The sequence below is a fragment of the Dunckerocampus dactyliophorus genome, chromosome 1 (assembly GCF_027744805.1).
Source record: "Dunckerocampus dactyliophorus isolate RoL2022-P2 chromosome 1, RoL_Ddac_1.1, whole genome shotgun sequence".
Classification (NCBI taxonomy): Eukaryota; Metazoa; Chordata; class Actinopteri; order Syngnathiformes; family Syngnathidae; genus Dunckerocampus; species Dunckerocampus dactyliophorus.
Window position 1 is genome coordinate 12076006 of NC_072819.1, and position 15377 is coordinate 12091382.

The window sequence follows — 15377 nt, forward strand, 5'->3', positions numbered from 1 at the left end:
TCCCTGCGCCAACACCCTGATGCTTGTCGTTCTGGCTGTAGGAGAAAAAGTCTCATCATAGTTCACGCCTCTTTTCTCTCTTTCTTATATTTGTCTGATCATTCACCTTTCTTTTTCAAAGCATAGACCCATTTAACCAACATCTCTGCCCTCAGGGAGGAGGGTGGTCAGGGTAAATGTCACATTGTCTTTCAACGATTGCATCTCCTCATCCACAGAATTTGACCATTCTTTTCCATTCACTGAGTTTACTGCTTCTTAATATGTCTGGGGCACATTACACAAAAGTCTAACAATAGTCAATGTCTATTATGTCTTCTTCAAAACCACACACACACAATCACCATCATAATCTGGCTTTTTCCTCTCTGTCAGGATAGCGTCTGTCTGCAGGTTTGTCTTCTTTGTTTTCAACTTTCATTGTTTCTGCATTGCCCTTTTCAATCTCATTTTCTGAGTACACCTCATTGATATCAGTTGCATGTGAGCTAACTGATGGGGCTTTCACAGATTGTCTTTTATTTTGGATAGTATGTAATTAGTAGTATGTAATTATTCTTTCTGTTTACAAACTCCACTAGTCTGTGCTTTTGTATTTTCCTGCTGCTGGGATAGTACACCATATAGGCTGGACTATTCTTGTCATATCCAACAAAAATGCCAATGTCCAATGCCAATGTCTAACTTTCCTTTTTGTTGTTGTAAGCAAAACACACTAGTCCGAACTTCTGCATCCTGGCAGTATTTGGCTGTTTGCCTGTTAACATTTAGTGCGATTGTTGAAGCACCTATTCCTAACCACAGCAGCTGTTTGGACTGCATATGTCCACCACATTTTGGGAAGCTCACTCTCTATGAGCATACACCTGGCCATCACAAATAAGGTTTTCCAGCCATTTTGGTGTGGAGAAAATGGAGCAGAGGTCTTGTGCCTAATACCACACCTGCTCATTAATGCTTGTTACTCTTTGCCTGTGTACTCTGTACCATTGTCAGATTTCATATCTCACAATGTGGGGCAGGTTTACTTCCTTCTTTCTTAATGCCCATCTCATCTACAACATTTCTTAGCTTCATTACATCAGCAAAATTGCAACTCTGCAGATCAACTCTGCAGATCAAGGCTTTTCTTACATTGGTCATTGCAGTCATTTTTAGATGTGTGCAGATAAGAGGGCTTGTTGTGTACGTTTATGGGAAATTTAGTACCATCTTTATGGAGCAGAACATTGTTCTTCTCACTGAAGATCACTGTGGCTCGGCTGGGGGTAGCTGCTTTCACTGAGAATATATCCTGGATATGTTGGGATGTATAATGTTCCTGAGCGTATGACGTTGCTCCTGCATCCACCATCAGATCTTTCCTCTTGACGTTTGGCATCCGCGTCTCCGTGTTGCTGATCGAATGCGTGTTCCTTGTTCCTGGCTTCCGCAGATGCTCTCAGTGCGTTATCCTGCTGCCAGCATAGTACTCACGGAGAATCTTGAGTGCCTTGCGTCCATCATCTGCCACGTCACACATCACCAGCGACAGGCTCTTGTCATCCAGGAACTGAATGAGCTCCGCATAGGCCGCTGCGTTTTTCTCCTCATCCTCCTCATCATCGGGACCGGGTTCATTTAGAATAGTGTCTTTCAACCTTTGCAGACAGATGTGGCCCAAAAACTTTTTCTCATCTCCATCAAAAATGAGCCTCGCTCAGCGGCTGCTTGAGACCGCGTCTGTTTTTTTTACTCATGCTGCTGGTGGATCACTTCACTCAGCTCTCAGGTGCACGGACTGAACGTCTCAACTTTCACCTGGTAGGTTGACCAAACTGTAGGTTATGACTCTGGGCCCATAACCTATTAACAGAGTATCTTCTTTCTCAACGTTTTAACGTGACATACACCACAGCACACAACACTTTGCTTTTTGTGTGAACACTGCACACACAGGCACACCTGATTTATTTTCTGCCACATGTGTAGCCCGTCGATTTGATTAGATGTCACATCAGTGGTAGCCATGACAACATGAACACAAATTGTTGAGGCAAAATAACCAAATGAGAGCACATCTCTACAGTGCATTTTTAAGCAAGACCAACAATTTTAGAATATAATACAGTAAGTTCTGTATGTATTATTTTTACCAATGTTATACTGAAACTAACCAATAATAAATAAAATATTTTTTTTTCTACAAATTGAAACAAAACAAAACATTTTAAAAGTTAAAGTAATGACTGCAATTGTATGTGGGCCTTCAGTGGGGACTTGACTAGTCAGAGCTTTTCTTGGCAGACACTGTGAGGACCAGTATTGTTAAAAAAAAATTATAATCACATATTGCCATACATTGCCATTAACCCTGACAAGGATTCAAAGCCTCGTCCACTATTTCTTCGGGCAATATTAGCAGACGTATAAGTTGCACCAGTCCTTGCGTGAGTACTCAGCCAGTTAGTCTTCTTATATTACAATATTTGCCGGAGGAATAAGCACTCTGAGGCATTAATCAACTGCAACAAAACAAGTTATTCTGACTAAAAGGAAAAACATTTCACATAGGAAAAAGGTGCCACAAAACACGTCAACACTTCTATCTAGTGGCCACCGTGCCGTACAGCATTCTGTAATTCAGAGCCGTAACATGTGAAACCAATATAGACATATTTCAAAGATGAAAAAATAAAGACAGTTGTCACTCCAGTTTATTTATTTTTTTAGTTTGATAAGGGTTTAATATTTAAAAGTTGCACAGTGTTGAGCGTTCATAAATTAAAACACTAAGGGTGGAGTTAGTAGTATAAGTGTTAATGAGCATTTACATGCTCAGCAATATTTTGCCCACTCCCACACTTTATTGTTGTCTCCTGACAATGTTGCTTTTGGCAGTGACGCCATAATCATAATGCTCCATCATAATTAGTTGTTCATGTTGTGTAAAATACACTGGCTGGGATCGCTCCGTTTTTGCGTGGAAGTAGAATATGACGTCAAATGCCCCCGTTTATGTGAACACGCAATGACCATAAAGCAGAGAACTGGACTTGACAAAGTTGATAACCACTGTCGCGGTACTGTTTAGCTCTGTTTGGGGAATTTAGGTTTTGTTGAGCTGCATCATGAGCACAAAGCACAGGTATGTTGAGCCACTTTCACAGTACAGGCCCCTGCAGAAAGGGTACTTTTCTCATGCAACGTAAAAGGGCAGGTGCTTGAGCACCACAAGCAGTATATCTGTGCTTGTGTCTGCTTACATTATGCATAAGTGCCAGGTAGTTCCTTACGGGCTGAAGTGCAGCATTAATAGTTCAAGCCTGTAGTTTAAACAATGCCAGCTCACTGTTTTACTCTTCTCTACTGAACTTTGTTTATTTGCATCAGGGTTGTCCAGCTGTCCTTTGATATTTATAATTTTAAAAAACGTATTATAAATACCTGTATATGTAAAGACAAATTTTTGTGTTTTTATTACTTATTAGTCGGGGCACCCGCAAGAAGAAAAAACACAACACCACCATGCACACATGACCGCGGTGTACTGTGGTGAAGTTAGTTTCATGTCGGACGTTGGATATTGGGCTCCATAGCTACAGCGGTACATGTGTGCTACAATGTCATGGTTTAGGGAGCTCACATGGGAAGTGCTGCTCTGACCACTGGTTGCTTATAATAGGACCACACAAACACTACTAAACATGTCGAAACGTCGGCACAAAACCTTGGAAACTCCTCTGTTACGGAGCATGAATGGAAGCTAGCGGGGTTCACTTAGTTTAGCTAGTGCAACTGTGTGTGTGCGTGACTTCACTGTGTTGTGTTTTACTGCTTTATTGTAAGGACCATTTTACAACGCCCACTGACAACGTGCAAGTTCTGAGTGAAAAAAGACGAGAGTTTATTCTTGCACCCAGCACGAATAAACCGTCAATTGCCATTCTCAACACACACAACACATTCCAGCCTTCAAAATAAGAGAGCTCTTTGTCACATTTGTCTCATTGTGAAAAAAATAACGCGATTGGAATTATATCTGCATCTACCTATACTACATCTTCCTTAATCACAAGCACGGGCATTATAGTTTGTTGAAGATTTTGTAGCAGTATGTGCTGGGGCTGACATCCCATTTGAAAAGTTAGCTAAGCTACATCCATTTCTCAATTACTGGACAAAATGGGCCAATAATGTATTACATCGATAAATGTAAGGATTTTTGCATTTTACTCACTAACCCAAATTGCACACACTCTATGCTGGTAAAATAATTGGAAAAGGTAAAAAAATGAAGTCTAAAAAATTAAAATGGAATTTGGGAAAAAATAAAACACATTTTAGAGGCCCCAAGAGAGTTTAAAAAAAAAAAAGTCATATATTGAAAATTACACCACAAATTGATCTATAACCATGTCAAAATGATTAGTCCTACCCTAAAAGTATTTTACACGCCCATTTTTTCAAATTTTATCATTTATTATTATTATTATCTTTTATTGGATTAGATACCTTACTCACAGAGGTTTGTTGCAAAAGCCAAACAGTATTGTTGGTCATGCCGTGTAATAAAAAAGTAAATTCAGCAATAATTTGGTTGCATTATTTTTAATGCTTTGAAGAGCTATTTTCATAACCATATTCAATCCCACAAATTCATGTTTGTAACAAAAGGTTATTATTATTGAAAAACAAACAAAAAAAACTGCAGGTCCATAAAATGTGGATCAGGACATCCCTAAATGCAGGTGCGTTTTTAAGTTTTTATTGCTCACAAATTGACGCCAAAAGATATTGAAGATATTGTCAACATTATTTGAAACCAAATAAACCTCTGTTATAATTATAATAGAATAATAATAATAATACGGTTCACTGTTTTTCCTTCCCTTCTTGTCTTTGTTTATTTATGTCAGGGCTGCCCAGCTGTCCTCTGATATTTATAATAAAAAAAATTAAAAAAAACATTATATATATCGTAATTTACAGTGTCTAAGACACACCGGTGTTTAAGCCGCACTTGCTAAATTTAGACAGAAAAACAGATTTGTACATACAGTATATAAGCCACACCAGACTATAAGACGCAAATGTCCACGTCATGAAATGGCATATTGTGGCCAATGTATGAGGTGTGTTGTGAAATGGGCCTGGTGATCGCGGGTGCTCCAAAATTGGCGCTGAGCCAAATGCAATGAGCGTCTATAGAATCACTCTGTGATTAAGGGTGCAGACAAGTCCAAACATCTACATGAGTTGATCTGACAAATCTTTAAGGATAGTTGGTCAAATGTAGAATTACTACAGCTGCTGCTCAGACATCAACAAGTGGCAAGCAGCGGGGGTCTCAAACTCAATTTACCTGGGGGCAACTGAAGGTAGTCTGGTTGAGGATGGGCCGCATTAAGGCAGAATCCCGATTCTACCTCTTCGCCCTTCTCTTTTGTCTCACCCCTTGTCCCTTCCCCTACCCCTTAAAACCTAAGGCCAAGGCGAAGAAGCCACTAAGCTCATTAGAGCTGGCTGATGTGCTTGCTGACATATTTAACCTGTCGCTTGCACAAGCATCTGTACCGACCTGCTTTAAGTCCACCACCATAGTGCTCGTACCCAAGAAAAGCAACGTGTGACCTGCTTGAATGACTATCGCCCTATAGCACTCACTCCCATTGTTATGAAGTGCTTTGAAAGAATAGTCATGATACCCCTGTTTAAGGACAATTGGGACAACACTTGATTCTTGCGTACACGCGAAACCTAGGTGTAAGGGGTAAGATGAGGGGTAAGGGGTAGAATCAAAGACAAAGTGAAAAAATGATGCCCTGACATTGTCAGGCATGCGTACAAGCACGTGGGGGCCACACAAACTACTGAATCATTTTGAGTTGCTACAATGACATTTTAGCAAAATGGACCAGTGTGCTGCATCATTTTTTCACTTTCATTTTTGGGGTGTCTTTGATTTCCCCCCTCTATAGGGTGATTATTTTCATTTCTATCAAATTATGTGGCATCATTTTGTTACTAATACATCACCCACTTATTATCAGGAAAGATATTCAAGATCATTTTCCCCCCAGTTTAGATCTGATGTGTTTTCGAAGTGTTCCTCTAATTTTTTTGAGCAGTGTAGAAGAAAGTAAACAAGCTTTAACAAAACAATATTAAAAAAAAAAAATACATGCATAGAATATGAACCAGTTCAACTCGCTCAATGCACCATTTAGGTATATACAGTATGTGTATGGTGTGCAGTATCCTTGAAAGGCTATGTCCATAAGAACATGGTTTCATGTACATGTATTTTCCAAAATGTCTCTCTGGTGTTAAAAAAAATCTCTATCCACATGATCTTTCAGCACACACTAACACAGGACACATCGTTAATGTTTTTTTTTTTTTTAATGTGTGCGTGTTATGACACGCGCAGGTGCGTCTGCACGCTGCACGAGGTGAAACCAACATGTCCTGTTATGTTGTTAAATAAGGTTTAAAAACAATCTCTTACATTTCTTATGACACAAACCAAAAAGCTCCATTTTAGATATGAACACATTGAGTTCATTTGCATCTAACATCACAGCACCCATGGCATGACTATTTCACATGCGTGCAGTGCGATGACCATTGTTCAAACGATACACCTTGCAGCCCCAGTGGATTGCTTCGAAAAGCAACACATCACATGGTGTGGACACATGCATTGATAACTTTTTTTAGCAAGCGTAACTGACAACACCCAGCAGGAGAAGGAAGAAATGAATAAGGTAGTAGCCAATAATTAACAGTACTTGTTTCATGTGGGAAATTTGCAGATTTTTAATCAAAATCAGGACAGATTAAGTGTTTTTTTAAGTTTTTTTTTCTTTTTGTGAAATTTTGCAATGCGGAAATAACATTTTGTGTTTGTGAGTACATACCCACGTAGCCAGGTCCTGTCAAATATGGCAGCATTGTGTCTCTACATTCCAACACTAGCACAAACTGATGATGCTGGTTCACAACTATTGTAAGAAAGCCAAATTAAGGGATCTGTGGTTGTCATGGTATCAAAAGAGATGCTATTTGAACTCATTCTAAGTTCTCCTTTCATAGGTGGATTTGTGGGCTCAGTCCAACACAGTTCCTGGTCTATTCACAGGCTCCACAGGAGCCCAGGTCCTTTCCACAGAGGAACTGTCCAATAGTGGACCACAGGCTTGGCTGAAGAAGGTAAAAGATATAACACAGCGTGACCTTGAATGAACATGCAATCCAGTACTGTTCTATATTTGGAACCTATCTGCCGATTAGCAACATGCATAATGCTAATTGTAGTTGCACTTGCAACAGAGAAGAGTGTTTTAATTATTAGATTTGTCAGGATACAAAAAATATGTCACACCAACAAAGAATAATAAAACTCTAGCATACATTGCTGGTTAGCAATGAGGAAACTTGGTTGACAATTTGACCTTTGCCCTTGGTCATCTCAAGCATCTTTCATCGGTAACATTTAAAATCAGTTATATTCTTGTTTTGGCAAAGTTAATCTTTAAAAGTATAAATTAAATTGGTTGAAAACTGTGTGTGGTTGAATACTGAAAAAAGTACTCGAAGAATTCCTCAGAAAAATTAGTACACCACTCACCCATCCATCCATCCATCCATCCATCCATCCATCCATCCATCCATCCATCCATCCATCCATCCATCCATTCTCTATGCCGCTTATCCTCACTAGGGTGGGGTATGCTGGAGCCTATCGCAGCTGACTTTGGGCGAGAGGTGGGGTACACCCTGGACTGGTTGCTGCCCAATCGCAGCAACACAATATCAGTTATTATTGTGTAGTCGTATTTCTGTTTCTTGACTTGCTGTGCATTCAAATAGATACTTTATTAATTTTGAAGAGAAATTCACTTTTCCAGTAGCTCTGCAAATATAATGAACCTAATAAAAAAGAACCAAGGCAAGACATGAGAGATAAGAAAAGTAAGAAAAATGTCTGTTCTCGGTGTGGCGTCACAGTGAAGATGGTGGCGGTTCGGAAAATTTGCTGGGAGTGTTTAATAATCACAACTTAATCTCGCTCGTATTTTATAGTTGTTTATTGGCGGATGACATTCGATGAACCTCATACAGTGGATTGAGATGTTACGATTGCATTTGTACAGGCGGTAGGTAGGTTTGTAGAAAATAATTGTGAACCACGACTTAGTTAAATAAATTTATTTTTTCTATCTTACAGTGGTGTGCAAAAGTGTTTGCCCACCTTCTGATTTCTTCTTTTTGTCACACTTAAATGTTTCAGATCATCAAACAAATTTAAATATTAGTCAATGACAACACAACTGAACACAAAATGCAGTTTTTAAATGAAACTTTTTATTATTAAGGGAGAAAAAAATCCAAACCTACATGGCCCTGTGTGAAAAAGTGATTTCCCCCTGAACCTAATAACTGTTTGGACCACCCTTAGCAGCAACAACTGCAATCAAGCCTTTGTGATAACTTGCACGAGTCTCTGACAGCGCTGTGGAGGAATTTTTGCCCACTCGTCTTTGCAGAATCGTTGTAATTGAACTACAGTCAAACCTGTCTATAGTGGCCGCTGAAGGGAAATGGCAAAAGTGGCCACTATAGACAGGTTGGCGGCCATTTTGAATTTGTGCGCGCACATATTAACATGTCTGTGATTAGAAGCTGTGCTAGTATTGTTTTTTGTTATGTTTGTTTTTCATATTTTGTTTTTGAATTTTGATTTGGTTGGCTGATCTTAAACTTTTTCGAAGGAAATTTTAGTTTTAATAGAAAAAGTTTTAATATAATCTTTACCTTTAAAACATTATTACATGTTTCTTGTTTCAAATGTGAGTTTATTACTTTTTTTTAATGGGTGTGTATGTGAACAATAGAGTACGGAGGAGGTGCGAAGATCATAGTAAACTAACAATACCATCGCTCCTTTCTTATTGAATAGGTTTCTAATCTCTAATTAGTCAGCAATTAAGTGAAATTTTAGCGGTTTTATTCAGGTGTTTTGGCCATTTTCGAATCTATTCACGGCGGCATTGCAAAGTGGGAAGATTACCGTTTTGGCCGTCATTGAATCTTTTCAGGACGGCATTGCATCTAAAAAAAAAAATTAAAAAAAAGGGCGGCATTGCAAATTAGAAGACGGCTTTTTTTATGTGGAACAACTGACAGTTTGTGTGGATCTTGTGAATGATTGTGACTGAGCTAGGCCTCAGTAATTAAAGTCTACACACGACGGCTTCATTGCTTAAAAAACAAAACTTTTTTGTGCATGAAGCTTCTGCTTGAGTCGGTATTTTGGACACTATATGCGGTCAGATATTGACCAAGGGATACAAAATGGGTGGCCGCTGGCCGCGTTAGACAGGTGACCGCTATACACAGGGCCTACAACACACAAATTTTCTGTGGGGGATTTTTCAGTGGCCGTTATAGGCAGGTGGCCGCTAAGACAGGTTTGACAGTATACTGGAGGTTTTTGAGCATGATCCGCCTTTTTAAGGTCATGCCACAGCATCTCAAAAGGAGGACTTCGGCTAGGCCACTCCAAAGTCTTAATTTTGTTTTTATTCAACCGTTCAGCGGTGGACTTGCTGTTGTGTTATGGATCATTGTTCTGCTGCTGAAACTGAATTTTTGGTAGACAGCAGAATTTATGTTTCCATTTATCAGAGCAAGTCTTCCAGGTCCTGAAGCAGCAAAACAGCTCCAGACCATCACACTACCATCACAATATTTTATTGTTGGTCTGATGTTCTTTTTCTGAAATGCGGCATTACTTTTACAGCGGATTTAATTGGACACAAAACTTTCAAAAAGTTAAACTTTTGTCTCGTCAGACCACAGAATATTTTCCCAAAGGTCTTGGGGAAAATCAAAATGTTTTCTGGCAAAATTGAGACGAGCCTGAATGTTCTTTTTGTTTAGCAGTCAGAGTCTTGGAACTCTGCCAGTTTGCCCAGTTTCTTTCTTATGGTGTGGTCATGAACACTGACCTTAATGGTGGCAAGTGAGGCTGGCAGTTCTTTGGATGGTGTTCTGGGGTCTTTTGTGACCTCTTGGATGAGTCGTCGCTGCCCCCTTGGAGTAATTTTGGTTGGCCGGCCATTCCTGGTAATCACCACTGTAATCACCACTGTTACATGTTTTTGCCATTTGTGGATCATGGCTCTCACTGTGGTTCGCTGATAGAGCTCAATTAATCTTAGGGACAATCACTTTTTCATGGTTTGGAAATGGTTTGTAGGTTTGGACACTTTTTCACACCACTTTATATGCATATACACTGAATATTACATCATGATATACAATGACAGGAAATAGTGCTGCCATTGAAATTGTTACTATAGTTGTTGACATGTAAGTGTCATTAAATTGTAGTCTTAAATCAGCAGCAGGTTAGGCATAATAGCTAATTCATTTAGCAGTCAGATGCTATTTACTGTCCAAGATAAACAGATCTGTGTTTACAATACAATAATCATTGACCTGCGGTGACGTTCATGGCAGGTGGGGCACTGACCACTCCTTCAGAGTTTTTTTTAAATGTTAATTAACAACCTGTATTAATGCAGGTTGCTCATTAGAAGGACAACAAGAAAAAGAAGAAAACAATTCACTTTGATTTAAAAAAAAAAAAAATGTTTTGAAATACTTCTTAGTCCATTTATTTTTATTAACTGAAAACATTTGTGCTTTTACCTTTTATCTGTATATGAAGTACATGCACCTTATCGTTCTCCAAGAAAAGCTCTGATACTTTGTTGTAAAATTCTGATCATCTCCTGGTGAATTTAGGCATATTGCTGCTATCTTGCCGCTCTCCTGCTGATGCTGCTCAAAAACAAAACGAAAAAACAGCTGGCTTTTCCTCTCTCTGGAAGGACGGCATTGACAAGCACCTTCGAGCTCATGCACACCCCTGCTTTAGGATGAAGAGAGTACTGCAAGCGCATCCACATACAAATATGTATTTTATTGTTTATTATATTTATATCCATTAGCGAAAATAATAATGTCACACTTACATTAAAGACATTACACAGGCTGTAGAAAGTCATAGTGTATAATAAATGTGTATAATAAATGTTTGGTAATTATTGGCGACATGCAGACAAACAGAAACCGGCAGCCGCCATGATCCACCTCAGTGTGGTCACTGAGGTAGGCAGGGCTTGTGCACTAAACCGAGAGGAGACGCTTGCGGCAGCCTCATTTTAGTTTTCTGCCCTATATCTGATCAGAAAATGTGCAAATCCAGCGATTTTTATGTAAGAAAATGTAAAAGCGATTGGAATAATACAGAAAATAAATTTATAACACAATTAAAGGGACAAATAGTTTTTTTTATTGCACCACACACACAAACTGGAAGCGGACATGACACCTTCAAAATAAAAGGTTTCAAATAAAATAGGTAGCGCCAAATCAACCTCCGGCAGTCAAAATTAATTTCCAAAGTAAATTAAATAAATGAATCTACAGTCATCCCTCGCCACTTCGCAGTTCAAATTTTGCATCTTCAGTCTATCATGGTTTTTCAAAAATATATTATTTTGTTGTTTTGTGTTTGAATACGGTCTATTATTAGTAAAAAAAAAATGCATATTTAAGTAATTGTTGCATATTTTTGGCCTAAATTAAGCATTTTCAAGAATTGAACGTCAGGAATTACTGAAAATCATTGTGGACATTGTGGAGGATTGTGCCAAATGAAAATGTTGTGGGGCCAAACAAACCACGACTCTCTTACTTGGTTGACGTGCCAGAGTACCTGCTGTGGGTGAAGGCGCTGCTTCCCAGGAAACGAAGATGCAGAGGACACACGCTCGCTCCTGTTGGTGCCTGGCTGGTTCCCTTTATAGGACAACACGAGGAGCTTTGTACATTGCGCCTTCGCCGCTCTCCTTTCGGGACTTCAGGCAGCATGAACCCCTGCAATCCAAAGTTGCAACAAAGTGCACACTTGTGAATGCGAGGTCAGTCTCGAAAAAGACATTCATCCTCCAAGATTTCTTCAAATCACACTCTTACTATTCGTCACTGAAACCTGGATTCACGCCAGTGTGTCCGCTGCCTTGTCAGAGTTGCTGCCTCCAGATTGTACTTGACCACATGAACACACCAATAATGACTGATCATGGAGGTGTTACTACTGTTTTGAGAACGTTTTTATAAGCCATTGTCAATGGTGTCTTTGTCCTCTTTTGAACTCATTTGTTTTGAACTGCAACAGACTGAGCCGGTGTTTTGCGCAGTTAACTACAGACCTCCCACACACTCTTACTTTATCGCTGCTATGTTAATAAAATTATGACAGAATTTTAATTGTTGGTAATTTTAATGTTAACGTCTGCTGCTGTTCTACGCTCATGTCGAAAAACTTTTTTGAATTGAATCTTGACATCTTTGTGAGCAATGCAGTATTTTCGGACCATATTTCTGTCATGTCTGACTTTGATGTGACACTTCTTGCACCTGTGCGACTTTGCCGTTTCATCAAGCCCGACGTAGTCGCTGCTTTCTCCCCTTTGTCTACTATTGCAGTGTATACTCAAACGGGCCATGTTTCTTCTCTGGACGCTGAACAGCTAATGAACTCTTATATTTCCTTCTGTGCCAATGTCCTGGACAGTTTAACTCCTCTGAAAGCCATTCGCCCTAGAACCAAACGAGCTGTGGCTCATTGATGTCACATGCGCAGCGAGGCATCTGTGCAGAAGGCGGGGCGCAGGTGGAAAAAAGATAGTCATTCCAAATCCTCAAAGATAGTTGAAGAAATTAGCAGAACATTGTTAAATCTGAGAAAACTAAGGACCTCTCAGACTTTGTTAATAAGACACATGTTCTTTTTAAAATTGTTAGTTCTGTTTTAAACCCATGTCCATCCACTACACTGGAATTATTGTGTGAGTTCTTGCACTTTTCTAAAAATAAGGTTGCCACTATCCAAACCAATATATTGCCCCCCTCTTTTAATTTGTTCACACTGACACAGTGCTGTCACATTTTTAATCAGTGTGAACCTTTCACGATAACATGTCTTACGGAAATAGTCAACACACTTACGCCTTCTTCCAGTCCTACTGACCCAGTCCCTCCTCACTTGGTGTGGGCAACTGTTGGCCCCTTATGTCAGGAATATCGTCAACAGCACCATGTCATCCTGTTCCAAAATGGCTGCCATTGAACCTTTGCTTAAAAATGATCTTGACTCGTGAATTTTATGAAATTATCAACCAATTTCAAAACTACCATTTGTGTCAAAGATTTTAGAGAAGTAACGTACTTGCTCAGATACAACCTTTTTAGATGCAGATGGTATTTTAGACATTTTCCAGTCAGGTTACGAGCTCGCCATAGCACTGAATCAGCACTTTTAAAGGATTTTAATGATTTGTTTTTAATGACTAATTTTGATGGTTCAGCCATTTTAGAGTTTTTACACCTGACTGCTGCTTCCGACACATTTGACTACACTATTCTTTTATCACGTTAAGAAGACTGTGGGTGTCAGGGGGACTGCTTTTGAGTGGTTCAGATTGTGCATGTGAGGGAGATACCTTACTGTAAGACTGGGGGACTCATCCACTGCCCCCCCCCCCCCCCCCCCCCCCCCCCCTTTGACTGTGGAGTCCCCCGGGGATCATTTCTTGGACCTCTTGCTTTTTGCAGTACATGTACCACTATTATAGATATATCTACTACCACTATGGAGATGGTGTTCCCTCGCTACATCGTGGTTCACCTATAGTGGATTTGCTCTTTCACGGATTTTTTAAAATGCGATTTTGCACTGTTTTTTGTTTTTTTTTACAGCATATGGACGAGCATTTTGTTCTGCGTCCTTCTAGTGTATTAGAGTGATCTATCGGTGGTCTTTTGCGTGTCTGTTATTTTGTTTACTACTGCTACCAGTAGAGGGTGTTGTATACTCATGTGAGAGTTGAAGTGTCAGGTTGGTCTCAGTAAATATAGAGCCACAGCAGTCCTGATCAATTACTGCACAAAATGGGCCAATGATGTATTGCATCAATAAATGGAAGGATTTTCTTCACTAACCCAAATAACACACACACTATGCTGGTAAAATAATTGGAAAAGGTAAAATTAATTCTAAAAAATTAAACAGAAAAAATGGAATTTGGGGAAAAATAAAACGGATTTCATAGGGCCCGAAGAGAGTTTGTTAAAAAGAAAAAATCTATATCACACCACAAATTGATCTGTAACCATGTCAAATGATTAGTCCTACAAGACGGCAAGACTAAAAAAACAAACGGATCGGATGGGAAGCCAAAAAATTTGGATCGGGACATCTCTACTGGAAACCATTGTCAATAAATCTCCTTCGTGCAGGACTGGCTGTTTACTGTTGTATGATCGATCATACTGTATGTGCTGAATGAAGGCAGAAGTTATACGGCTGTAGGGTACCTGGAATACTGTCAATGAATCTTCGGTTCATGGAGGACGAGGAGGAAGAATGTTTTAACAAGGATACAAAAACGCTACAGCCTAACGGTGCCAGGACAAGCCACGATCAGAGAAGTGAAATATGTGTGAGTCACTTAATTTCTTGTGTCCAATCTCGTTAATTGATCATTAAAATTCAAACGAAATTTGAACCTCGGGTGTTTAAACAAGAGAGGAATGTGATAAAATGTAAATGCCTGTCTGAGAAAAGTGCATAAATTGTATGGTGCGGATTTGACAATCTTACAACGTATATAATAATTGTACAAAAATATGGACTATTTTGGGAACCTATCCCCCGCGATAAACAAGGGAACACTGTATTTAAAAAGCATGGCATCTCTTATAATTTCAATGCAGACGACTGCCAAATGTACTGTCACTCGCAATAAATGATCACACCCCCAGACACCCCTAATCGAGTGCTTTTTAAAGTTCAATGAGTGGAAGACTGAGGTTATATTGTTAAATCACACCGGCCCCATGTTGGACTTGAGCCTTCTCAAAAACTATGTACGTTCCACAGCCACCAGCCTTGGCTTAAGAACAGAGGAGTCCTGGTCTTTTCTGTAGTCACCCCCAATCTGTGGAATGCTCCCTCCAGGGCTCCAGACTTACTTTTTTTATTAGGAGCGCAGTGATCCCTAACTTCAAATTTTAGGAGTGCAAACAGAAAACATAGGGGGACACACCGAAATGGATTTGCAAAGTAAATATTCACATTTCCTCTCATTTTCACTGTATTATTGATAAATACAATAAATGGCAACTTTCTTCTGGAACCACCCTGTTTCAGTCGCTAGCCTCATGATGTGATTTCAACAATATTTAATATTTACTGTAGACCAGAAACCACCAGCCTGTCATCACACCTAAAAGCTTAATCATTATCATTGTCATAT

The 15377-nt window shown here is 39.4% G+C and overlaps 1 protein-coding gene across 3 annotated transcripts in view; it reads left to right on the forward strand.

The window, feature by feature from the left end:
- The window catches only part of LOC129187062 (protein SON), a 43192-nt gene that overhangs the window by 18607 nt on the left and 9208 nt on the right, over positions 1–15377 (forward strand). For 2 of the 3 annotated variants that reach the window (XM_054786003.1, XM_054785994.1), the window contains exon 15: positions 7078–7194. In XM_054786003.1, coding sequence (XP_054641978.1) covers positions 7078–7194 — 117 coding nt within the window. Of the gene's footprint in view, positions 1–7077; positions 7195–11768; positions 13548–15377 lie in introns of those variants that run through there. The other variant, XM_054786005.1, reaches the window with a different exon arrangement.